General features: G+C 44.0%; 1 protein-coding gene across 10 annotated transcripts in view; it reads right to left on the bottom strand.

The window, feature by feature from the left end:
* GCNT2 (glucosaminyl (N-acetyl) transferase 2 (I blood group)) overlaps positions 1–27,522 on the bottom strand; it is a 126,826-nt gene that overhangs the window by 29,445 nt on the left and 69,859 nt on the right. The window contains exon 1 of one of the 10 annotated variants that reach the window (XM_006057756.4): positions 17,583–21,636. The exons of the other annotated variants lie outside the window; for them this stretch is intronic. Within the exon in view, the coding sequence (XP_006057818.2) occupies positions 17,583–18,501 (919 nt within the window). The 5' untranslated portion in view covers positions 18,502–21,636. Of the gene's footprint in view, positions 1–17,582; positions 21,637–27,522 lie in introns of those variants that run through there. 10 annotated transcript variants of the gene reach the window in all.

Below are 27,522 nucleotides of genomic sequence, written 5' to 3'. Positions count from 1 at the left end.
CTCTCTGCCTCCAGTCCGCCCACTTTGTCGGCCATACCAGCAAATGGCTTTTCCTATAATTAGCGTTGACCTTGCGGCCTTCCTGTCTGGGGTATATGGGATTCCTTTGAATCCTCTGCCCTGCGTCTGCTTCTTCTAGTGCTTTGTGGTGCCTGCCCCCCAACTCACCCTCGGACAAATGACAAATTCAGGCTTGCCGTCATCCCAGATCCCTCCCACGGGTGCCCATTGCCCCTAGAACTCTGACTCCTCGCCCCGTATCTCATTTTACGTTGCTGCTTCTGCTCCTCAGGACCCAATTCAAAGTGACCTCTTGCCACAAACACGTGAGTGTAAATTGGTGCTTTTTTCTTTTGCTCCATGCTGTCACGAATCAACTGCCCCAGCTAGCACCTCAGAACCGTGACCCTGGCCAGGTCCAGCGGTTTGCTGCTCTAGGTCACATTCGAGCCAGGAAGACACCAGTGTGTCGAGCGTGGCACAAGAGGATCTTTGCAGTCATGTCTATAGACTCTATGCAGCAGACAGGTAGCCCAGAAACCATATCTGATTGGGAGACCTGTTTGGTTTGACCCCCACTGAAGGGGAGTGGGACACTGCAAAAAAGAAAAGTTCCCATGACAGTCTGGACTGCCAAGAGTCCACTGTCCACAAGTCACAAGAGTGTTATCTAGCCTGGAGCTCTCCGGCTACCCTGCTCCCCCACCGTGTTTCACCAGCTCACACTGTCTGCCTGGCCCTGTGGACGTGGAGTTTGCGACACTGAGTTTCCAGGCCTCCCCTTTCATCACTGTCCACGACATCACCTTTCAACACTGCCCACGTCACCTTTCATCACCATCCATACACACCCAGCTGTCCTACCAGGCTTTCGGGAATTCCCAAACTGGCCTTCCATTTTCACGTTATTCTCTGTACCATGGCTTATGCAAATATCTAATAAAAGAAAACAAGCTCAAAATAATTCATGGGGCTGTAAAGTACAGCACGATGACTGTAGTTATTAACACTGCAGTGCCTATTTGGAAGTTGCTAGGACAGAATCTTAAAAGTTCTCATCTTAAGGAAAGAAAAATTTGTAACTATGGTGGTGGGGACAGATGTTAACAAGACATTGTGATCGTCATTTCACAGTATGTACAAATTTCGTATCATTATCTTATACATTTGAAACTGTTCTATGTCAGTTATGTATCAATTTTAAAAAAAAAGAAGCTCATGCTTGCTAGAAACTAAAGTTAGTAAAATTTAAATCTTAAGATAGCCTCTCTTAAGAAAATAATTTTTTCATAGACTTTTTGTTTAGAGCAGCTGTAGATTCACAGCAAAAAACTGAGTAGAAGGTACCTAGATTTCCTATATATTCCCTGCCCCTCTCATCATTTTATATGGAACTGGCAAAGATTTAGAAAGTGATAATACCTAGTGGTATTGAAAAGACCCTGATGCTAGGAAAGATTGAAGGGAGGAGGAGAAGGGGACGACAGAGGATGACATGGTTGGATGGCATCACCGACTCGATGAACATGAGTTTGAGTAGGCTCTGGGAGTTGGCGATGGACAGGGAGGCCTGTTGTGCTGTAGCCCATGGGGTCGCAAAGAGTCGGACATGACTGAGTGACTAAACTGAACTGAACTGAATACCTGGTGGTGGAGCAGGTGTAGGGAAATGAGAATCTCAGACTTGCCAGTGGGAGTGCAACTGGACCAATTTGGGGGGGAGGAATATGACACTTTCTATCAAAACCCTTCAAAGACCTACATACAGACTTCCCTGGTGGTCCAGTGGTTGGGAGTCTGCCTACCAATGCAGCAGACATGAGTCAATCTCTGGTCCAGGAAGATTCCACACACAAAGGAGCAGCTGAGCCCACGTGCCGAACTCCTAAAACCCGTGCACCTAGAGCCTGTGCTCCACAACAGAAGCCACTGCAATGAGAAACCCAGGCACCACCACAAGAGAAAGCCCTGGGTCAGCAACGAAGACCCAGAAGAGACAAAAAAAAATTAATTAATTAATACAAAAAACAAATAAACCCTTGCATATACTTTGACTCAGTTCAGTGTACTGCAATTTGTCCTAAAGAAGTTCTTTCTAAATTCTTATTTGAGAGGCAATGTAATATAATAGTTAAAAGGAAAGACTCTCAAACAATATTGCCTGGGTTCAAGTCCCTGCTGGACCAATTATTAATTGTGGGACCTCTGATAGATTACCTAACCTCTCTGTTCTTTGGTTTCTCTAACTCTAAAGGAGTGTCAAAACAGTTCCTACAGAGTCTGGATAGGAGGAAGGTTTGGGGGGAAATGGATCCATGTATATGTATGGCTGAATCCCTTCCACGTTCCCCTGAAACTACCACAGCATTGTTAACGGGCTATACTCCAATACAAAATAAAAACTTTGGGGAAAAAAAAATTCCCTACACCTCATGGAGTTGTTGTAAAGTGTGTAATATACTTAAAACACCCTGAATGGTACTTGGGACTTAATTACTGCTGAGATTCAGTCATCATTAATGACCAATTTTATTAATAAAACAATGAACTATTATTACTGATAATACCTCCTAAAAACCCCTAATTGGAAGTTTTGCTAAATAAATGATATTGCATTCACATGATGGCATATTCCTGAGCTATTATAAATTATGGTGAAGAATTCTTCAGGACACAGGAAAACTAGGACATACTATTAAATGAAGGGAGCCAGTTATAAAAACACATAAAATAGATGTTTTTATATGAAAACAAATACTGAAAGAAATGTGCTAAAATAGTATCTCTGAATATTTCTGTTGATGATTTTTATTTTAGTCTTTGTAATTTTCTGGATTTTCCTAATTTCTAAATTTCCTAATTCTAATCTCCTAATTTCTAAACTGTTTTAGAAATTCCTTAATTACCATTAAATTTCTTTTGTAATGCAAGTTAAAGGTACTTTCCCAAAATTAACTAGAAAAATAATTTTTTTCTGGACTGCGCCACAACACGTGGAATCTTAGTTCCCTGATCAGGCATCAAACCCTCTGCTCCCGCCTCAAATGGAAATGCAGAGTCTTAACTACTGGACCGCCTGGGAAGCCCCCTCAAAAAGAATTTTTTAAAAAAGATCCTAGTAAATATCTTGCTTTATCAAGTGCTTTCACTAAAAAAGGGATGCATTTTAATTTGTTATGGTCAATTGCCAAAAATGGGCACAAATTCATTCCATTGCTATATACATGCCTTCATTCACTATGATTTTGCAACTTTTCCATTCAAAGGTAGAGAATGTTTCTCCACACTCCAGTCTCTCCCGTGGCTTGGCCACGGGACCTGCTTTGACTGATGGGACATTAGCAAACATGATTCAAGCAGAGACTTAGGAAAGTACTCGATTAGGGTGACCCTCCCTGAGGTCACCAAGTGAAACAGCCCTGCTGAACCCACTAGGGAATGAGGGGCCGTGGGGTTAGAAGATCAGGTTCTGCAAGTGAAGGTCCATCCAAGCCCTACCAGTCCTGGTGGAACAGGCCCCGGTCAGAAGTCCTCACAGAAGACACAGGAAACTTCTTCAAGCTACTACGTTTTGGAAGTTCTTTTCCTCCTAGCAAAACCTTAACTGACTTTTTACAAGAGTAGCTGTCAGGTAAAATGGCAGAGAATGAATGTGGGCCAAGTCCACAAGACAATCAGTTCCATCCTTCAGTTTTTACCTCTAAGTCCAGCCTTCATCTGTATCAGTATTCTCCATTCTGGCTACACATTGGAATCCTCTGTGGAACTTTTAGAAAAGTACCAATAACTGTGCCCCATCTCCTAGGTATTCTGAATTAATTGGTCAGGCGTGAGGCCCAGACACTGGAATTTTTTAAAATGCTGTATATGATTATAATGTGTAGCCAGGTTTGAGTAGCTCTGTTTTCCATAGGCTATTTAATGCATTGAGCATTCCTTTATAGGGATAATATTTTTCAGCTTTTAAAACACCAAATAGTATCCCTTAGTAAAGGGAGATTTTATTTTTCAACAAATAAAGCAACCTTAAGTTTTGAAGATTTTAAAAATACAGAGAAGTTCAAAGAAGAGACCAACTGTTTTTTTTTTTCCTTTTCCCCCCCAACTTCCCCAATTTAGCTAGTGTTAAGTATCCTGGCACATTTACCTCATGAATCTTGACTTTTTTTCTCTTAAAAATATTATTCTATAATTTGTGAAAAATCAAACACTTTATTTGAATGGATTCAAATGACTTATAAAAGTACAAAAAACAAAAATGAAAGTTAAAAAAGATCCCAAACACTACAAAATCTTACAAGTAACAATCACTAAGAAAACATTTCATGAAGCATTTTTTGCACCAATAAATACTTCCACATCACCTTAAGACTGGCATAGCTATGAACTAGCTGGCTGTGTGTGTGCTCAGTCGCCCAGTCGTGTCTGACTCTTTCGACCCCATAGACTGTGTAGCCTGCCAAGGCTCCTCCGTCCATGGAATTTTCCAGACAAGAATACTGGAGTAGGTTGCCATTTCTTCCTTCAGGGGATTCCCGATCCAAGGAGTAAACCTGAGTCTCCTGCATGTCCGACGTTGGTGGGCAGATTATTCGTCACTGATTGCCCCACCTGCGATGCCCCCAACTAGCTGACAAAACTCTACCAAATATAAATTGTACCCTAACCCTATCATAAGTGGTCTTTACCACTGAGAAGTATGGACTGGGTTTCCTAAAATGAGTTTGGGCATCCCTTATGTACAAATGTTCACCACTTTCATAGGTTCATCAGTCCAAACACCTGTTTCCTTAGGATGAAGCATTGTTATTTGCAGCATGTGAACATCAAGTAATGTTTTTCCTGTAATCTATTCGTTTAGATGTGTTTGTTCACAGGTTAAATTAGGCATTTGCATTTCAAGTGGCATCTCCTAGTTTTATGTGACTGTTTCAAATAAATAGACTTTCCTGGTGGCGCAGGTGGTAAAGCATCTGCCTACAATGCGGGAGACCCGGGTTTGATCCCTGGGTCGGGAAGATCCCCTGGAGAAGGCAATGGCCACCCACTCCAGTACTCTTGCCTGGAAAATCCCATGGACGGAGGAGCCTGGTAGACCACAGTCCATGGGGTCGCAAAAAGTCGGACACGACCGAGTGACTTCACTTCACTTCAAATAAAAGTATTTACAGTACTGATTGTCCTTCGCACTCCATTACACTGAAAGCTATTTCATGGCCAGGCCTTTCCTTGTTAGAATCAACAGAACGTAGCACGCCCTGCGCTGCTTTGTCTCCTGTCTGGGGAAAGGCCCTTAATGAACCCATTAGACGAATTTTCATCTTGCCCTGCCTGCAGTGCCTACCTCATCTTCAAAACAAGGCACCAGGTTACACCCAGTTGGATGTAAATCAAGAATGCATTCCTAAGTTGTAAAGCCTTGCCTCCAAGTCCATGTAAAAGCGGCCAAATAAAAACCATGCTTGCTTAGGGCTGTTGTCTAATTTTAAACCCTATCTACAACCCGAGACAAGTCTGAAGGAGTTGAAGGTCAGTGGTAAATTCCATTTGGTGCTGCACGCACTGGGGTATATATAGGTTGCTAATTCTGGGAACTAACTGCCTATCTACAACAAGCCTAACCTTTTATATAGAACCACAGAACTACTTCTGCTTAGACTGTTCTGCAAATATGAGAAACTTTTTTAAAAAAAAATTAAAAAGAGAAGAAACATGGGAGAGAGGGTCCTAGGTTGTACCTGGCACATGTGGGTATCCCAGCCCACTCCCGCCCCTCACCCCCAACCCATGGAATTTTCAGCAGTTTTTAGAAACACACGAAATCACAGTGTGGCCTGAGCATTTCTTCTTGAAAGAATCTATTTAACCTGAACATTTGGATGAAAAGCACTAGGCTACAATTAGAAGCTCTCTGATGACACAAAAGCAGCAAAACTAGAGGGTCAAGATGATTGTTGCTCTTGAAGAGAGTACTGGGGGATTCCTGGAGTATTTGTAGGAGTGTGGGCTCTTGTACTGGTTACTCAGGTGAGGATCAGTTTGAAAATTCAGTCATTTCAATTCTGATACGTTGGGTTTCCTGTATGTATATTTCTTTTTTCAAAATTTATTTATTTTTAATTGAAGGCTAATTACAATATTGTGCTGTTTTCTGCTATACATCAACATGTATACAGTGTACATATACACTGTATATGCTGTGCTTAGTCGCTCAGTTATGTCCTGCTCTTTGCAACGCCATGGACTGTAGCCTACCAGGCTGCTCTGTCCATGGGCATTCTCCAGGCAAGAATACTGGAGTGGGTTGCCATGCCCTCCTCCAGGGGAATCTTCCTGACACAGAGATGGAACCCAGGTCTCCCACATTGCAGGTGATTCTTTACCACCTAAGCTACCAGCAAAGCCCCATACACTGTGTAATATATTTCAATTAGAAATTTAAGAAAGTTCTAGAAGGGGTGGGAATGTGATGTGTACATAAATTTATAAAACAAAACCTGAGACTTCAGAGAAATGTTGGCCCCCTCAGTTCCTTGCCCCCTTCTCCTCTGCTCAGGGTCATTTTAGGGATCAAAGTGCCAATTTTGAGCTTTTCGTTTTCAGGTGTGGAGAGCTTACTTTAAAGCACTTGAATACTGCTGTTTCCATTTGTGCAACAGTTATTTCAATATTTTAGTAACTCTGAATTGTGGATAGAGACCAGTGACTAATATGTTCACTTTACAGGAAAAGATAAACCCTTGAGCCATCTACAAATCTAGACAAATCCTCTTCTGTATGACTTCTGATAAGAGATCCTATTGGGATATTGTGACATAAACAGTATAAAGTCCTCAGATGATCTAATGGATTGCAAGGACTCATGATAGGAAGCTTTGTGAGTCTGTCACATGTGTTTCTGAAAAAGAAGCTTCTCTTCCTTTTTGTGTTTCTGAAAAAGAAGTGGATACAGTTTGGGTTATTCTTATTCTTCCAATTAAGTTCACAATGTTCCTAATATTTATTCTGAATCACAGACACTGTCAAGCCAAAAGTAACAAAAGCACAATGACATAACTACATGCTGTTATTTGCTGGGTTTTTTTTTCTTCCCTTTGGCTGCACCATGCAACTTGTGGGATCTCAGTTCCCCAGTCAGAGATTGAACCCAGGCATTGTTTCTTGTTTGCTTTTGTCTTGGGCCACATCATGTGGCTTGCGGGATCTTAGTTCCCTGACCAGGGATCGAACCTGGAGCCCTCGGCAGTGAGATCTTGGCGACCTAACCACTGGACCAACAGGAAAAACCATTGGTCCAACAGGAAACTCCCCAAGGCAATTCCAAAGGGGATTCATAAAATAGTTAGACTGTTAATGTCTTTTTTCCCTCCTATATAAAGGAAGCAGAATATTCAGTAGCTAGAAGAGATGGAAAAAATTACCTCTAAACACTGCACATGGAACAGTGTACCCCCACTAAGCAATTCCTACTCTTAGTAACAAACTCCTCCCACGTTCCCTACAGGAAGAGGAAGGCCAAAATGAGCATTTTAACAAACATATTGCTCCTAAAGATTAAAGAACGTGTGCTTATAATAAATTCAGTTTGAGACTGGCTGATGGGCACATAAGGATGACTGTACCATTCTGCATCCGATTGTGTGCGTTTGTAAATCTCTAATAGAGTGTTAGAGGAGGGCACAGCAACCTACTCCAGTATTCTTGCCTCGAGAATCCCATGGACAGAGGAGCCTGGTGGGTCACCCAGAGGCAGATATAGTCTAACACAGCCAATCAGTCCATAGGGTTGCCGAGGGTCAGACACAACTGAGCGACTTAGCACGCACACACGCACACACACACACACACACACGATAGAATTTTACAGTGGTCCCTGGTAAGTAGCTAGGAGGAGCAATAATTTGTTTTAACATCCAGGAAGTCGAACATGGAAATGAGAAGGATGTGGCTGAATGCACAGAAACCTATACAGATTGACTGGGGGAAAAAAAACAACTCCAATTTCTTTCAAGTCTTGGCTATGTCGATTTCCTTTTCCAAGAAATTATATTTATTCTAAACTGACATCTCTGTACATGATAAGGTTTAAGAGAATAAAACAATCCTATTAATCCCAGCTCCTGTTCCTTTCATGTGATGTGATCTCAGAAAAAGTCCTGAAGATACTAACATCCTTTGCATCTTTAAGGAAACACTCTTCTCATGGATATGAGAACATACTTCACAGTATTACTGTAAGAACTAAGTGAGACTTTTCTGTAGTTTCAGAAATTATACCAATAACATTCAGGGAAATCAAAATTATAAAAAATCCGCATCCTAACATGTTAAACTGCTTAAGTTTTCTTATAGTTCCTCCTATTTCTCTTTGGATGAACTTACATGTAGTTTTACATGGTTTTGGGGCCATGGTGCAGACATCTTTTCATAGAGAAAAGAGATTTAAACGGGTTTAATTTAACACCTTCCTTGAGGATCTCATTAGTTTGGGAATTCTACGCCATATTTAGGTTTTCTTAATACGTATTTGTATTAACAAATAGAAAAACACTTCACCTCTCAGTTTACACCCAATTTTTTTCACTCAGTTCTCAAATCAGCTTTACTAAGTAGCCATCATTACTGTGAGTTTAAACAGATGAGGAGTTTAAAGTTTGGGTATCTGTGGTCAGGCTTCTCAGGCGGCTCAGTGGTAAAGAATTCACTTGTCAATGCAGGAGACCCAGGAGACCCAGGTTTTGATCCCTGGGTCAGGAAGATACTCTGAAGAAGCATATAGCAACCCACTCCAATAATCTTGCCTGGGAAATCCCATGGACAGAGGAGCCTGGCGGGCTACAGTCCCTGGGGTCACAAAGAGTCAGATATGACTTAGTGACTAAATACCACCACCCATGGTCACAAAGTTACTAAGGACAGAGCCAAAATTCATCATCAGTTTGTCTCACCCCAAAGCCCAGGATATTTCTTCAACATGAGTCCTTTCCAAGCATCAGTCATTTCCACACCACTTTTACAACAGCCACCCTAAGCAACCAAAACTGTAAAGTTTTGCCTTATATAAACTCACTTTCATTTTTACTGGTGATTACCTTTTTTTCTCTGTTAAGGCGATGGAAATAAACAGAACCAACATTTGCTGCAAATCTATGTGCTACTCTGTAAAAGGGCCGTGCCAACAGTTCTCAAGGGGGGCTTCCAGCATCAGTACCCCCCACAACTTGTTAGAACTACAAATTCTGGACCCCGCTCCAGTCCTACTGGACTGGAAATCCTGGCGCTAGGGGCCGGCAATCCGTGTTTTAATGGGCTCCACCGGGCTTCTGAAGCATGCTCTGTCTGGGAACCACTACACTATATACATTATCTTATCTAATATTCATAACTTCTCCTGAGACTAAATTTATTACTCCCACCATCACAGATGGGTTAACTGAGACAGCGTAGACCAAGACCAGTATCACACAGTTAGCAGGTAATGGGAGCCAATATCTAACCTGCACTTATCTGGTTCCAAAGCCTTTTCATAGTATTGCGTGCACTCGAGGGGAGATATCAGGAGATGCCATTGCTGTGGTTCAGAGAGAGTAGAGATCTAGATGACAACGAGATCTGTAGACACCGATTATATGTATCTGTTATGACTCTGACATGCAACGAACATTTTACTGTTTTAAAGAGTCACTGGAGGACTTCCCTGTGGTCCACTGGTTGGGATTCTGCACTTCTATTACACCAAACACTGTTTGATCTCTGCTCAGGGAACTAAAGATCCCGAAAGACACACAGCGTGGCCAAAAATACATAAAACCTAAAACCTTGGTTCTTCTAGAAAAGATTAATTTCAGACAGTCAGTAGAAAATTGATTGGAAGTGGAATGAAAGTTGCAAAAAAAAATGGCCTTGCTGGGTCTAAAGCAAGACATTAATCCTTTCTGCACGACTTAAAGTCATGTTAAGTTCAGCTTACTGGATATTTAGGAATGGTATCTGTACATAATTAAATGTGTATATATATGATAACCCATTTTTTCTTGTTTTATATAATGTTGTTCTAGGAATTAGGGATTAAAAGTTAATTAAGAGCAGTATTTCCAGATTATTTCCATCACAGGATGGGTGGGGAAATCATTGGGCACAGATTCCCCAGTGAAGAGGATGACCCAGGAACTTCCCTGGGGGTTCAGTGGTCAAGAATCAGTCTGCCAATGCAGGGAGCAAAGGTTTGATCCCTGGTTTGGGAAGATTCCACACGCCATGGGGCAACTTGAGTCCGTGCTCCGCAGCTGCGGAAGCCCCCAGGCCCTAAAGCCGGTGCTCCGCAACAGGAGAAGCCACCGGAGTGAGAGGGCCTCGCACCGCAATGGGGAGGAGCCCCTGTCCGCCACAACTAGAGAAAGCCCCCAGCAACACAGACCCCATGCAGCCAAAAACCAAGAAATAAATGTATTTTTTTTAAAGAAAATGATCCAGTGTTATACAGCACAACCGATGGCCAGAGGCATCATAAATAAATGCCTTCAAATGGCTACGGCTTCAGTATAGTTCTGTCTTTTTTGTTTAGTTGCTAGGTCAACCCCATGGACTGTAGCCCACTAGGCTCTTCTGTCCATGGGGTTTCCCAGGCAAGAATACTGGAGTGGGTGGCCACTCCAGGAGATATTCCCGACCCAGGGATTGAACCCTCGTCTCCTGCATTGGCAGGCGGGCTCTTTACCACTGAGCCACCGGGTTAGTATAGTTTAATTACGTGAATACTCTGTAACCTGTCTAAGGTTTCTCTACCAGGGGCCAGGCTGACATCTAGATTCTCAAGAGCCAGGATATAGCGTAACCTTCTCTGACCTCAAATTACTTCCCCAAGAATCGCCTACATTTACCAAAGAGACAAAACAAGCAAAACAGGCTTGCCGCCCTAATACAATACTGTGAAAATCATGTCCAATTGTATTATGTGTATTTAACATTATCTGGCCATACAGAAAGGATGTCATGTGAAAACTCTGCTCAGCGGATAGGAACCCAAGGAAAGGATCTGTTTAGTGTCATTTCTCCTTCAATCTGAATTTACCTCCATGTCAACAAAATAGGTGTCACTGTGGACTGTCATTCAGGCACGAAAAAATAACTCAAGTATAAGCCTGAACGTTCTAATAATGTTCATTAAAACAGGATTCTTCCAGTCCGATTATGTTCATCATTCTCAGTCAATGGTACGATCAACATGACTGAATGCATCCTTTGTGGCAACAGAAACCGAACTCTAAATTTAGACTGATGTTCAGAGAACACAATGCGTACTTTGAAAAAGCCTGGGGGTTGATCCAGCCACGCCCAGATTTAAGGTTGGGGTAACCTTTCCAGAGAGAACACATACCTTCCCAAGAGCTCAGTGTTTACATTTGTTGAGAGCTACACCTGGAGAAACGCTTCTCAAGTTTCTATTGTTGTTTTTCCTTTAACCTTTCATTTCCTTATGCTCCTGTTTTTTCCAAGCCAGTAGCTAAGGGTTGAAGGTGAAGGTGTTTGTTGCTCAGTCACGTCCAACTTTTTTCGACCCCATGGACTGTAGCCCGCCAGGCTCCTCTGTCCATGGGATTCTCCAGGCAAGCATAGTGGAGTGGGTAGCCATTCGCTTCTCCAGGGGATCTTTCCGACCCAAGGATTGAACCTGGGTCTCCTGCATTGCAGGCACGTTCTTTACTATCTGAGCCACCAGGAAAGTCCCAAAGGGGTACTCTGGGTCAGATTCAGACAGAAGAAGCCCACTCTGTGAACCGGGAGTAGCCAAGTGGGAGACAAACCACAGGGCTGGGTAAGTGCCAAGCTGTGGGAGATACTCAGACTGAGGGCAAGTAAGACAGGAACCAGGTGGCAGTGCCCACCTAGGGAACTGGTGCTCGCTCCGGGCATCAGAGGAGACTGCGCGGGCCCAGCTGGCTACCTGGGAACCAGTTTTCGTTTGTTTATTGGACCACTCAGCTCTTAGCTCCCTGACCAAGGATCGAACCCGCACCCTTTATAGTGGAAGCATGGAGTCTTAACCACTGGACCATCAGGGAAGTCCCTGGGAATCAGTTTTCTAAGCAATGATTCTGCCCTATTAACATTCCAGCTGAAACTCTTAAAATTCCACAAGGACTGGTTATCTCTCTCTTTACTGGTATCACTTCTTGGCCTAGCTCTTATGGAATTATACCTTCAAGCCTACCCACTGTTTCTCTGATTCTTACTATCAAAAATTACTCCTCCCCACCTCAGGTAGGGGACATCACTCTCTGAACTTTTTTTTCAGACTTTGATAGCTGATTAACAATGTCGTGATAGTTTCAGGCGCACAGCAATGATTCAGCCATACACATGCATGTATTCAGTGTCTCCTAACCGTCCCCTCCCCAGACCCAACCCACAAGCATCAAACCCTCTTCAGGCACAGCAATAGGTCGCAGTGCAGGGGTAGTGATGGAAAGGATAAAAATGGATATCACATTCCTCACCCTAAAGGAACTCAAACAAGGAGGAGGAAGGGCAGAGGGGCTTTTCACTTAGCAGGTAGTTATAATTTAGTGCTGGGAGCCGTGGCAGGGCGAATAGGAGTACCAGCTGTCTGGGAGGTGGGTTATCAAGGACGGCTTCTGGAGGAGGTGACATCCAAGGAGGGTTACAAAGGATGCATAGGAATAGTCAGAGATGATAGGAAGGGTAGCTCAGAGAAGACATCATAAAAAGCCACCAAAAAAAAAAAAAATTAAGGGAAAATCGCAGAAGTGTGTAGGACCAAGTAGTTGCTGGAATATGAAGTGTGAGGCCTTAGGTACGAAGCAGTGAGGGGAGAGAGATGGGGTAAGGCAGGAGGGGGGTCAGGTCAGAGAGTCCTGCTGTGTTGGGGAGCTCCCTGGCGCTCTAGGGGTTCATGCCCAGGTTAAATTCCTGGTCAGGGGACTGAGATCCTGCAAGCTGCATGGCATGGCCAAAATTTAAAAAAAATAAAATATGTATATATTAACAAAATACATAATGGGACTTCCAGGCGGTCCAGAGTTGAAGACTCTGTGCTTCCACTTCGAGGGGCACCAGTTCAGTCATGGGTGGGGAAGCTAAGCTGCCCCGTGGTATGGCCAAAAAATTAAACAAACAAGTGAACAATCAAAAATGCTTCAAAAAATTTTAAATGAAAATTAGTTTCCTAAATGTCTGCATATGATCTATTTAAATAAAGGTTACATCTTGTCAACTCCTGTTTCTCACTCACAATTTGTTGTCATCCAGGCGCTAAGTCGTGTCTGACTCTTTGCGACCCCATGGATTGCAGCACTCTGGGGTTCCCTGTCCTTCACCATCTCCTGAGCTTGCTCAAACTCATGTCCATTGAGTCAGAGATGCCATCCAACCATCTCATCCTCTGTTGCCCCGTTCTCCTCCTACCCTCAATCTTTCCCAACATCAGGACTTTTCTAATGAGTCAGCAATACGGCGCCTAAAAAAATGGCCATTCTTCTTTTTGCTGTGTATTTTGTGAACTTAAAAAAAAAAAGTGTACTAATTTCCACATGATGTTTAATTAATTTTATTATCTATAAACTTAATAAAATATCTCTGGAAGAATACAAGGAAGCATTATTATTGGCGGCTCATAGAGTTAAAAAAAATTTAACTTAAAAATTTTAAAGCTCTTGAATATATTTCTTATTTTTAAAAACAGGGACGGATAATCGGGGGAAAAAAAAAACCCACAACATTTTGAGGGGTTGGAGCCGGGGGGTGGATTAGCTCAATATACTAAAACCTGATGAACTAAAGAGTCACTAAACCTGATAACGCAACCATTCAAATCTCAAAACTTAAATTCCATAAAGTCATACCTGTCTCCTTCCAGAGCCACCCTCAGTTCACAGAATGGTGCCAGGTACCACGCAGGGTTTAATAAGTATTTGTTAATTGCTGAAAACAGACATGGCACCAATGTTTCTGCTTTGTTTTTTTTTTGAAGACTTCTTTTCTATTCTGTAGGGAGACAATGTCCTCAAGATTCTTCATGTTCTTTTTGTTACCGTTTAGCAGTGACTAGGTTCAAAGTCAGCCTGAATGGGTCTCGCCCACCAGCCTCTGTGAGCAGCAGAGGAGCCCTGAAGAGTACTTCCCAGGTCCACTGGCTACGCGAAGGGAGAGCCAGACCATAGCCTGGTCTAGAGCGGGCTTGGGGAGCAGGTACAAAAGCCTGGGTGGGTCGTGGCAGTTGGTTCCAGCAAGGGAACTTGTGACTCCAAGGGCACCTTCCTGTGACTCCAAACACACACACACACACACACACACACACACACACTCTTCCATATCCCTGCTAACCTGATTTCTAGGTTAGAGTGGTCAGGTGGGGCTTTCTTTCACTGTTCTCTTCATTTTTCTTCCAAACTTGTCTTTTCACCTTTCTGGGGTTCTGCAGGGAATTTGTTTTAGATATACAGCAAAGAAAAAAAAAACAAAACAAAACAAGACTGTTCCTTTTCCTGGTACAAGAGAAACATTTCAAACTTCAGGGCTCGCAAATCCAGGATCAGATCCCAGCTTTGCCTTGGACAAGCTGTGTGAACCGAGCACATCCCTGGTGGCTCAGATGGTAAAGAATCTGCCTGCGATACAGGAGACCCGGGTTCGATCCCTGAGCCAGGAAGATCTCCTGGAGAAGGAAATGGCAACCCGATCCAGTATTCTTGCCTGGAGAAATTTCATGGACAGAGGAGCCTGGTGGGCTACAGTCCATGTGGTTGCAAAGAACGGACACGACTGAACGACTACCACTGCTACTAAGCCTGATTTTCCTCATCTGTACATGAGGATAACAATGATTATTTCTCATAATTAAAAGAGGTGCTATGGAGCATAACATACCCAGCACAAACTGTATTAACAAAAACGGTATCACATGCCATGTACAGAATGTTTACACTTATTTGTTAACAATTAGGATGAACACTCACTGTGAAATGGAGCAGGGCTCTGCCCATGGTCCTTGCCCAGCCCCCCACCCCGTGTCCTCTGCCTGCCTTTGTGGAAAAACTTTAGCCAAAGAATAAGTTGAATCAGAGAAGTGAGAAAATGCAGAAACAAAGGAAAATAGTCCAAGCAGACCAAATAATAATAATGCTGTCATTAAGCATAGTCAAGGACCTTTAGTTCCTTCTCAAGGGCTATACATAAATAAATATCTGAGCCATATCCTGTGAGCTGTCTTACAGATAACTGAAACTTCAGGTAAGTTAACTACTTGACCCTAGTCATGACATGCTGCTGCTGCTAAGTCGCTTCAGTGGTGTCCGACTCTGTGCGACCCCATAGCCGGCAGCCCACCAGGCTCCCCCGTCCCTGGGATTCTCCAGGCAAGAACACTGGAGTGGGTTGCCGTTTCCTTCTCCAATGCATGAAAGTGAAATGTGAAAGTGAAGTCGCTCAGTCGTGTCCGACTCTTCGCGACCCCATGGACTGCAGCCTACCAGGCTCCTCCATCCATGGGATTTTCCAGGCAAGAGTACTGGAGTGGGGTGCCATTGCCTTCTCCGAGCCATGACATAAGCTGCCACAATTCCAAGAACTGGTGTCAAGGAAATTGGAACAAACCAACCACTGATGACCAACTTCAAGATAACTGTCAGCGTTGACTGTGCTGCTTCTGCCCGTAGCCCTCCCTCAGCTTATGAAAGCTCTTGCCCACTGGCTGTCAGTAGGGGAAAGTCCTCCTTTGGACAGAAGTCTGCCCTCCCTGCTCCGTGGTCAGCATCCAAAATAAAGCAAACCTTCCTTTCCACCACCCTCACTTCTTTTGAGCAGCAAGCAACCGCACCCCACTTTCAGGTGCAACTTAAACTGAAAAAACGTCGATTCACTCCCCCTCCTGCAAGTCTTTGTGAACTCTTAACCTACTATTGTCTGAAATTCACTGCATGCCTCTGCCCCCAACCACCTTGCCAGTCCTTTTTCCTCCCCTCTTTAAGTAGGTTTCTGTAACTGCCACTCTAGATTAGCCCTCAGGGATGCTGAGCTATTGGGCACCTAACAATTGCTGTGAGTCCACGTTCAGGTATGAAGGCAGCCCTCGTATGTGCCAACAATAGCGATACTGCAGCCAAGAGAAGGGAGGTATTTGAAGCGTGGCAGGCTTGGGGTCACCTCCCCGCAGGGCTGACACCCACAGGCAAGCTGGAACAAGAGTAGAAACTAGTGCATTGGGACATCGCCAGGAAGAGGCCCTACAGGTCACACGGACCTTCCCAGACAACATATGGGAAACAGAACTTTGAAAAGAAACCCAGCCCTGAATCTAAAGAGGGAATCTGCTGCTGTTTCCTGCCTCCATGCCTCAAATACCTTAGCCCCAAATTATCATAAACAATGGGAAAGACTTCACAGTATATCAAAACAAGAGACTGCAAAGGGCAATTTCTAATAAGAAAATGGGACTTAACAATTGAGAAGTGACTTGGGGTCAGCTCCAGCCAGAAGGTCTCTCCGCACGTTTCACCTCACTGTGACTCACTCTCCCAGGAAATAAAATATCAGACTAGATTTACTGAACCAAGTCAGTTGAGACCTGGACACCTGGTCAGGTCTGAGACTAGAGATGTTCAAGCCAGAGTGATAATTTGTAAACATCCAAAGATGGCACAGCCCCGTGAACTTTGAGCATCAGTATAATACTGTGTAACGGCCTCTAAGAGAAACACCGCAGATTTCAATTCATAGGATGCTTATTCAAAACCAGTCTCATGATGTCACAACTGTTCTTATCAAGGACTATGAAAGGCATTCATTCAAAAGACTGAGCTCAAGGTGAGGAACTGTGTGATACACCCTCAAAGGCAGTTTTGCCAGCGCTCCAGGAAATTGGCATATTTCTTAGGTCACTATATAGCACAGTTATAAGATGGTAGTGTGTGTGTGTGTCAGTCACTCAGTCGTGTCTGACTCTTTGGGACCCCAGGGACTTTAGCCCACCAGGCTCCTCTGTCCATGGGATTCTCCAGATAAGAATATTCGAGTGGGTTGCCATTCCTTCCCTTCAGGGGATCTTCCCGAGGCAGTGATCAAACCCGAGTCTCCTGCACGGTGGGCACATTTCTTCACCATCTTAGCCACCAGGGAGGCCCATAAGACAGTAGCTGCTGCTGCTGCTAAGTCGCTTCAGTCGTGTCCGACCCTGTGCGACCCCATAGACGGCAGCCCACCAGGCTCCCCCGTCCCTGGGATTCTCCAGGCAAGAACACTGGAGTGGGTTGCCATTTCCTTCTCCAATGCATGAAAGTGAAAAGTGAAAGTGAAGTCTCTCAGTCGTGTCTGACTCTTAGCGACCCCATGGACTGCAGCCCACCAGGCTCCTCCCTCCATGAGATTTTCCAGGCAAGAGTACTGGAGTGGGGTGCCATTGCCTTCTCCGAAAAAGACAGTAGAGCGGCCACTAAAAAGCAAGCTGACTAATCGCTTTCCAGGCATTTATTTATTTTTCCCAAATAATTTCAAAGAAGAGCTGAATGTTAGCCAACTCAATCTATGGACAAGCAAAAAAAAAAACAGGAATGGAAGTTCATACCCACCTGGGATCCTATTAAGAGTCACCCAGAAATGTTCATCGGGAGAATAGGTATCTTTGGACCACTGGAGCAAATCAATGGCCCTTCGGTCTTGGAAGACAAACTTCACAAACTCTCTGGTGAGGGCCACGTAGGCAGTGCCAAAGTAGATGGTCAACTGGTGGGGAGGTGAGGTTTTCAAAATACCGGTATTTTTCACAAAAGAGCCACCTCTGCCCAAGTGCTCCTGGTAGACATATCGAGTCCGCTTTACTGCATGGTCAGGAGGCAGCACCCCGGGGGTGATGTTTTTCCCTTTAAATCCTTTGAGATGCTGAACGATCTCCCTGTTGGTTTTCAGGGGGAAATCTTGCCCGCAGGTGTTGATGGAGTATTTCCATGGAACTTCAGAAGCTAAAAGGTCTTCCAGGCAGTTCAGGTCAGCCTGGAGCCTGGAAATTCCTGCGTAGACCACAGGCTCCATCTTTGAAGCAAGAAAAGCATTCTTGAAGCAACTCAGCAGCTGCCATACAGACTTCTTAAAGTGAATTGTGGCTTTCTCATCCACGTGAACGCAGTAGACGTTCTGGGGCATGTAGACGGCCCTGAAGAGTCTTTCAAAAGTATTAAAGTCCTTATGGATGACCATGACATATGCCAAAGGGAACTCGGCTTCTTCTTTCGACAAAGGCCTTGTGATATAGTGATTCTGGATCAGGTAGTCCTTGCAAGGGACACTTCCCACAGGGGACATCAATGTCTTTTCCCACAAAAAGGTTGACTTCTCATCTAAGGCATTCTTACAGGCGTGTATCTCCAAGTCCCTTTCAACGGAACTATTCCTGTGACTTCTCGGTTGGCTTAACTGACCACTGTAAAAGATCATAAAAATAACCACACTGACTCCCATAAAAGTAAAAAACCAATACTTCCAGAAGTTCATTATTTTCACTTCCCTGGGGAAGAAATCTCTCTCGAAAGACTGAGAAACAATCGGTTCCTGAAACAAGAGTGAAGAGGTGGAACTGACTTCTTTTGCCAATCTTGGAATTTCAATAGCTTCTCAAGCGGGCTTCCTTCTGCCAGGTCCTTTAATCCTCATTTACTCTCTGCTTCTGGGTGCTGTCCATCCTCTCCTGGCAACGGCCAGAGATGCTTCTTAAAGCGCCCTGGGCTTCTGGCCTCCGTGGTGCCACCCGGCTGCTGGCAGAAGGCACCTGGCTCAGGGCAGCTCCGGGAAGCCCTTCTCATTTGCACACAAGACGCCAGTGGATCTTAGCAAACTGCGTTCAGTCTGGAGTGCCGGCTCGCTTCACCTGGGCTGTTTCCTGGGCTTCACTCCACCTCCCTCCATCCACTCTATGTGGCCTGATCTCCCTTCTCACGCTTTCCTCTTCCTTTTCAAGTTAAGTGGTTCTCCTTTTTCTGGCTCACCCCACCAAGCTGCTAGCAGTCCTTGAAAACCGCTGCCTGTGGACTTCTCCTCCTCGGGTTTATTTCTCTTTCTGGGTCTCTGCCACTTTATTTCATTTCAGTGTTATCTCTACCTCTGGGCATATAAGACAGACACAGATAAGAAAAAAAACCCTTGCAACATGCCTAAGTAGAAGATTAGATGGCAAGGTAGGTGTTCCCTGAATTAAATCAGATAGTTTCTGATGATGTTACGTAGCATATATATGCCCATGGGTAAAGGAAAAAATGAATTACACTTTCAAGGAGGGCAGAGGATGAGGGCAGAAGGAAGCTAGGAGTGACTTGATATTCAAGAGTCGGTGTGGAGGCATAAATGAAACGCACTTTAGTTCCGCCTGCCTGGGAGAAAGGTGATAGCTTGTTCCCAGAGAGCAAAGGTTGGTTCCCATTTCACACAGAGCTTTAGATAACTGGAGCTGTTGACACAGTATTATCTAGCACGTGTGGTAGCCACTGGGTCTCTTTAACAGCCTGACTTCCTCAAGCTGTAGGTCACTTCAGAAAGCTCCGAAGAGTCGCCTCTCCACCCAGCCCCTCTCCTACTTCCTTACTCTGAAGAGAGAACAAAGGCTTCAGGACTGAGGCAAAATTTCTGGAAGTCTCCTTCAGTGCAGTTCAGGGAAGCCAGGGACAGCAGCTCAGCAGGTCTGGTCACATGACAGATGCCTTCTCATAGCTCACCTGAGCCAGGTGCCTCCAGCACTCAGCAAATGTGGAGTGCGTTCAAGGCAGGTGGTAAGGATGCTTCTGGGGGAAAGTTACTGAGCCAACTAAGAGATTAACTCTGGCAGCCACGGGAGCTGAAAGCGGCCCTGCTCCCACCTCCCTTCTGCAGTCACTCAACAATCTTGCCTGTCTCGGCGTGACATGGGAGCTGAGCAGCTGCTTCTGTTAGGAAGACGTGTCTGTAATCCCACGCTCTACCCGTCCCCCTCCCCTCCCACCCCACCCCTCAGGTGCCTATGGTTTGCTGGACTGATGAATGGCAACAGTGGCCTGGATGTGACTGAGAATGAAAAATGTCACCTGCCATCTCAGTCAACAAAGGATGTTTCCGCCATCAAATGACAGGCGCCGCCTCTCCCTCTTTCCCCACACATGGGGGGTGAGTCCTGAGGGGACTCAGGATGGAAACACAGGATGCCTGCCATTAAGCCACCATCAGTCGCTGCAGTCAGGAGGCTGGGGATGACAAAGCACCGGATACTGGTCATGGAGAGCTGACGGGCATATCAAAGGGTGATTTCACTGAGCCCGGACTCTTGCATCTTTCCAGAAATAGAAAAGTGCTAAATTCATTAACCTGAGATGTCTGGTTTTCTTTCATTAACAGTCATCTTTTGAGGTGCCTACTACCTGGTCTTTGTGATAAAAAAACTTCTATGTATCCTGGCTCCTCCTTTATCTCTTCAGAGCAATGCCAGGCTTGAAGTCCTCAGAATGTCTACCCAATAAAAGAAGTCTCAGGGCTTCCCACTGGTCCAGAGGTTAAGAATCCACTTTGTAGTGCAAGGGACTTGCTCAGCTTCTATCCCTGGTCAGGGAACTAAGATCCCTCCTGGTTAAAGCAACTAAGCCCCCTGGCCACAACCACTGAACCCCATGTTCTGGAACCTGAGTGCTGCAACTGAGACCCACACAGCCAAATAAATAAATACATAAATAAATTAGTGTTCTTTAAAAAGAATCACACACACATAATTCTCAACTTTTAGGTTGTGCCATTTTTTTTTCAGTCAACTTGATGCATATTGACTTGGAGAGAGACCCAAAAAGCTGGCAGGAATCTTCAAGATCACCCAACACAATTCTATATTTTACAGACCAGGAGATTAAGGCTAACAAAAATATTTTTCCCAAAGTTATGCAGCTGGATAGAATCCAAAGTCTTAATTCTGCAGCTCCCTGGCCTAAAAGGCGAAGCCAGTCTAATCATTGTCAAATCCCAGCTGTTCAGTGACTGGCTGTATGAGCTGGGTGGAGTTACACTTAACCTCTCTAAGCATCAGGTTCTTTGTTTTCCAAATGGAAATAACAGTACTTCCTATTTCACATGGTTCTTAAGAACAGTGAGTGAGATAGCTCTCATCTAGGGTTTATGTATCTGTTTGTTTATGTTCAATAAGCATTAGCAATTCTTGTTGCTTTTGTTTGCTTTTTGAAAAATATTCAACATTTCTGACCCTGTTAAGGAACTGATATTTTGACTTCTGTTCTCAGTAATGGAAATGAAAAACATTTACCTTTTTAGAGCTTTCAAATGGTTTGACTTATTGCCACTCCAAAAGAGTGAAGGTTAAATGTTTTTCACTATTTTTTCCCCCACTGAAATCTCCCTTTACCCTGAGACTGGGGACAGAAGAAATGTGGGTGTATGAAGGAAAGTACTGAATGGTCTGCTTTCACATCTTAATATTCCTTCATTCTTACTTCTTGTTAGAGACACACCCTTTTCTTCAAAGAACAATGGCAGGACTAAGGGAAGGCTGAGCTATTTCAAACCTAAAAGATGATGCTGTGAAAGTGCTGCACTCAATATGCCAACAAATTTGGAAAACTCAGCAGTGGTCACAGGACTGGAAAAGGTCAGTTTTCATTCCAATCCCAAAGAAAGGCAATGCCAAAGAACGCTCAAACTACTGCACAATTGCACTCATCTCACACGCTAGTAAAGTAATGCTCAAAATTCTCCAAGCCAGGCTTCAGCAATACGTGAGCCGTGAACTTCCAGATGTTCAAGCTGGTTTTAGAAAAGGCAGAGGAACCAGAGATCAAATTGCCAACATCTGCTGGATCACTGAAAAAGCAAGAGAGTTCCAGAAAAACATCTATGTCTGCTTTATTGACTATGCCAAAGCCTTTGACTGTGTGGATCACAATAAACTGTGGAAAATTCTGAAAGAGATGGGAATACCAGACCACCTGACCTGCCTCTTGAGAAACCTATATGCAGGTCAAGAAGTAACAGTTAGAACTGGACATGGAACAACAAGTTCCAAATAGGAAAAGGAGTACATCATGGATGTATACTGTCACCCTGCTTATTTAACTTATATGCAAAGTACATCATGAGAAATGCTGGGCTGGAAGAAGCCCAAGCTGGAATCAAGATTGCTGGGAGAAATATCAATCACCTCAGTTATGCAGATGACACCACCCTTATAGCAGAAAGTGAAGAGGAACTAAAAAGCCTCTTGATGAAAGTGAAAGAGAAGAGTGAAAAGGTTGGCTTAAAGCTCAACATTCAGAAAACGAAGATCATGGCATCCGGTCCCATCACTTCATGGAAAATAGATGGGGAAACAGTGGAAACAGTGTCAGACTTTATTTTTTTGGGCTCCAAAATCACTGCAGATGGTGACTGCAGCCATGAAATTAAAAGACGCTTACTCCTTGGAAGGAAAGTTATGACCAAGCTAGATAGCACATTAAAAAGCAGAGACATTACTTTGCCAACAAAGGTCTGTCTAGTCAAGGCTATGGTTTTTCCTGTGGTCATGTATGGATGTGAGAGTTGGACTATGAAGAAAGCTGAGTGCTGAAGAATTGATGCTTTTGAACTGTGGTGTTGGAGAAGACTCTTGAGAGTCCCTTGGACTGCAAGGAGATCCAACCAGTCCATTCTAAAGGAGATCAGCCCTGGGATTTCTTTGGAAGGAATGATGCTAAAGCTGAAACTCCAGTACTTTGGCCACCTCATGCGAAGAGTTGACTCATTGGAAAAGACTCTGATGCTGGGAGGGATTACGGGCAGGAGGAAAAGGGGACGGCAGAGGATGAGATGGCTGGATGGCATCACTGACTCAATGGACGTGAGTCTGAGTGAACTCCAGGAGTTGGTGATGGACAGGGAGGCCTGGTGTGCTGCCATTCATTGGGTCGCAAAGAGTCAGACACGACTGAGCAACTGATCTGACACTCTGCCTATGGTGTATTTATCTCTAAATAAGTCCACTTTTTACCTATCACTTCATCTTTGAATTCTTTCTGGATGAGGCAAGAAATTCACCGGGAACAATTGTAGGTTCAGTTGGTTTTCCCCCTCTCTTTGCCTTGATCCTCCATCCTACAACATGGAGCTCTGGTCCAATGCCAAGGCAAAACAAACTCAACAAATCTTTAATCATGATTTATCAAAGCAGTTTGCAGATAAGAAGGGGGTGCAATGTGACTAACAGTTCAAAATAACAGGATCCAAAACCCTGTTCTACAGTCTGTCCTTTACAAGGAGTTAGAGGAAAAGCCGGAGAAGGAAATGGCAACCCACTCCAGTAATCTTGCCTGGAGAATCCTGTGGACAGAGGAGCCTGGTGGGCTGCTGTCCATAGGGTCGCACAGAGTTGGACACAACTCAAGCAACTTAGCAGCAGGAGCAGCAGAGGAACAGCCAGAGATTAGAGTGTGGTGCCTTTTGTAATGGTTGGCCCAGCAGTAGGTTTCTTTTGCCTGGTATCTGAGGCAACGGAGCAGGCATTTTCTTCCAGCAAATAATTGGACAGGCTAAGCTAATAACGTGCAACCAGGACAGGATATCTGCTCTCTTCCCTCTGGTTGGCTTAACATATTGAAAACTGTTGTCAGGTGGACATTCTGTATCACTCCCTGCCTCTCTCTGCCCGCAGGATATGTTTATGGTCACAATCAAGGAGACAGCAAGCACAAGGAGATAGCCACTGATGACACATAGTGAGATCTGCTCAAACACCAAAACAAAAAAGGCTAGGCAGGGCTCTGTTGCAGGAAGGGGGAGCCCTTCCAGGGCCTGAGAGTGGGCTCTTGTCTACCACTTGGAGATGTATTGTCTGAGGAGACACATGTGCTGAACAAAGGAAGAGACTGTTGGGAAGGGGTGCCTGGGTGGAGAGCACCAGGGCAAGGGGACAGAGGACAACTGCTCTGCCACGTGGCTCACAGTCTTGGGTTTTATGGTGATGGCATTAGTTTCCAGGTTGTTTTTGGCCAATCATTCTGACTCAGGGTCCTTCCTGGTGGCGCACACATTGCTCAGCCAAGATGGACGCCAGCGAGAAGGATTCTGGGAGGTGTTAGGACACATGGCGTCTCCTTTTGACCCTTCCTGAACTCTTCGGGAGGGCGGTGGCTTGTTAGTTCCGTGCTCCTTACCAAGACCTCCTGTTGTAAAATAACTCATGCAAATAATTGCTATGGTGCCTGGCCAGGGTGGGCGGTTTCAGTGTGCTTCCCCCAACAGCTTCAGTTCTCGTTAACCTCATTTGAGCTGTGTGTCCACCCCAGCTGGGCTCTCAGAGGTAAAACATGAATGCCTTCTTGCTCGGGCAGGATCACAGCCTGGGCCTGATCTGTTCTCAAGTCCTTATAGCTCTCCTGCTTTTTTTCAGGACAAGTACTGGCTACTGCATCAAGGCAATGGTTTTTTTTGTTTGTTTTTTGTTGGGTGCTCTCATGTCCACCAAGGTCACACCATCCTGCTTCCCACCCAAGGCTTGAGCTGTGTCATTCTGACAACCTCAAACACTTCAACCACATCGAAACCCAGAAAGTAAACCTGAAAAGGTCTCCTGGCAACCAAAATAAAGATCAAACATCATAGGCTGGATTCATACACCTGAATGTGTACAGACAGGTAAGTGAAAAAAGTTTAAAAAAAAAGTAGGTAAAGCTGGTGAAGGGCAAGAAAAACGGGGCTAGTGAATTCCTGAGTGGCAGCTAACACTTGGCCGTGGTCTCGGGGAGGCTGAAAGAAGGTGGGGATGGTGGTAGAGTCGTTAGTTCTTGCCCCACCTACAGCTTTCAAACTGTTCTGGAGAAGACCCTTGAGAGTCCCCTGGACAGCAAGGAGATCAATCCTAAAGGAAATCAGTCCTGCATATTCACTGGAAGGACTGATGCTGAAGCTGAAGCTCCAGTACTTTGGCCATCTGATGTGATGAGCCAACTTACTGGAAAAGATCCTGATGCTGGGAAAGATTGAGGGCAAGAGGAGAAGGGGGCAGCAGAGGATGAGATGATTGGATGGCATAGTCACTGACTCAACGGATGTGAATTTGAGCAAACTCCAGGAGACACTGAAGGACAGGGAAGGCTGGCGTGCTGCATTCCGTGGTGTTGCAAAGGGTTGGGAACGACTTCGAGACTGAACAAGAGCCACCTTCACAGCCAGCAGAGTAACATGTAGGGTCATGGGGCCAATGCTGCCAGCCCTGCAAATGTTTTAAGAGGAGGGAGAAATCTGAATTTTATATTAAAAACAGTCCGAACTCTTTTAATGTTATCAAGTAATTAACAACTTTTTAAGACCCAAGTGAACGTACACACAAGCACCCTGAAGATGGCATCAGCCCCCACAATGCCATCTTTCACCTTTGGTTTAAGCATCAGAGCTCATGTATTTGAATCTCTCTTGAGGCTTAGTTTATTCACTCTTAGTTTAGACACAATCCTAACACACTTTCTTAGAACTAAACAGGTAAGAAGGGATGTAGAACAGTTAGACTGGGCATCCTTTGGTCAGCAATAGGTGATAGACTCAGAGTGAAGTAGGTTCAAGAAAAACTCCAAAAGTTTCCATAAAAAACTACAAATAGAGGTACCATATGACCCAGTAACCCCACTCCTGAGCATATATCCAGAAAAAATGAAGACAAATACGAAAAAGATACACGCACCCCAATGTTCACGGCAGCACTACTTACAATAGTGAAGGAACAAAAGCAACTGAATAGCCATCAACAGATGACTGGTTTAGGAATACAATGGAATATTACTCCGCCATGAAAAAGGGCAAAATACGACCATTTGCAGCACCATGAATAGACTTGGAGAATATCATACTAAGTGAAGTAAGGCAGACAAACATATCATTTACCTGTGGATCTAAAAATTAATACAGTGAATCTATATACAAAACAGAAACAGACTCATGGACATAGCAAACAAACTTACGGTTACCAAAGGGAAAAGGAAAGAGATAAATACGGATTAATAGGTACACACTGCTATATATAAAACAGATAAACAGCAAGGATGTACTGTGTAGCACAGGGGACTATATTCAATGCCTAGTAATAACCTATAATGGAAAACAACCTGAAAAATAAAATTATGAATATATATATGACACATATATAACTGAGTCACATTGGTGTACACTTGATATTAATGCAATATTGCAAAACTGAATTTCAATTTAAAAAGAAAGAAAAACTCCACAAACATTTCAAGATCATTCGATTAAAGAATGACTGGCATTTGTACAGTATTTAAAATGATCAAATAATGGAATTCCCTCGTGGTTCAGTGGTTAAGACTCTGGCTTGCAATGCAGGGGATGTGGGTTTGATTCCTGGTTAGGGAACTAAGATCCCACATGCTGCAGAGCAACTAAGCCCGAGTACCACAGCTACCACGGGCTACTGAGCCTGCGTGAAGCACCGAGAGAGTCCGTGTGCCATAAAGATCTGCTTGATGCAACCAAGATCTCTGAGGCCACAATGAAGACCCAAGGCAGCCAAATAAATAAATAAATGTTTAAAAATAAATAAAATTATCAAATCAGTTAATGAAAAGGCTTGAAAACTGTGCAGGCCAACAAACCTAGCAGTTTGGGGTTGAAAACAAGCAGAGTACTAACATTTAGTGAAATATAAATACATTAATATATTCTTGTACATATATTTTGCATAGTCTATTTAAAAAGGCATTTCTGAAATATGCTTGTTCAAATTAGGTTTTTTTTTTTAGTTTAACCGTTTTGCACACAAAAGGGCAGGTTCTAAATTACCCAGGAAACTCACAAATCTGCCAAAACTTGTCTGTCACAGGCTTCTATAGCAGAAGTCAGTACTTTTTCTGTGAAGGGCCAGATAGTAAGCATTTTAGGCTTGTGAGCTGTTGGGCTTCTGAGGCAACCAGTCAACCCTAGACTGTGTTCTGAAAGCAGCCACAACAGCATGTGTCTGTGTCCTGCCAAAACTTTATCCATGGACACTGACATCTCCATTTCATATTATTTTCAAGTCATAAAATAGGTTTTTAAAATTTATTTTACAACCCTTTAAAAATGCAAAATCATTCTTAGCTTGTAGTCAGTATAAAAATAGGTCAGATTTAGCCCACAGGTTGTATGTTCTTGGCTCATTTCTTTTCCAGATCATAATCAAGTTCCTCCAGGCCTGTATTTTGTAATATCAGAGTCTTCATAATTACTTTCCAGATGAAGAAATGCGAAATGAGGAAAAAGGGTCCTGTTGGTCATTCTTGTACCTGCCTGAAAGCCCAACATGCCCCATCAGGGTTAAAGTACACTGGGCCTATATGCCTGTCTCCTTTCTTCCATAAAACGGAGATACTGGGAACACTGACCTCACAGCGTTCCAAAGGATCTTAAGAGCTTAGTACATAAAAAGAGCTTAGAGTGATACCTTGCACAGAAGGTATACTCAACACATCTTATAGCATCTCTCTCTGTTGCCAAACGTGGTTCACACAGAGCCTGAAGCACCCATCC

The sequence above is a fragment of the Bubalus bubalis genome, chromosome 2 (assembly GCF_019923935.1).
Source record: "Bubalus bubalis isolate 160015118507 breed Murrah chromosome 2, NDDB_SH_1, whole genome shotgun sequence".
Taxonomy (NCBI): domain Eukaryota; kingdom Metazoa; phylum Chordata; class Mammalia; order Artiodactyla; family Bovidae; genus Bubalus; species Bubalus bubalis.
Note: the sequence above shows the minus strand (reverse complement) of the source record. Positions and strands in the feature narration are given on the sequence as shown.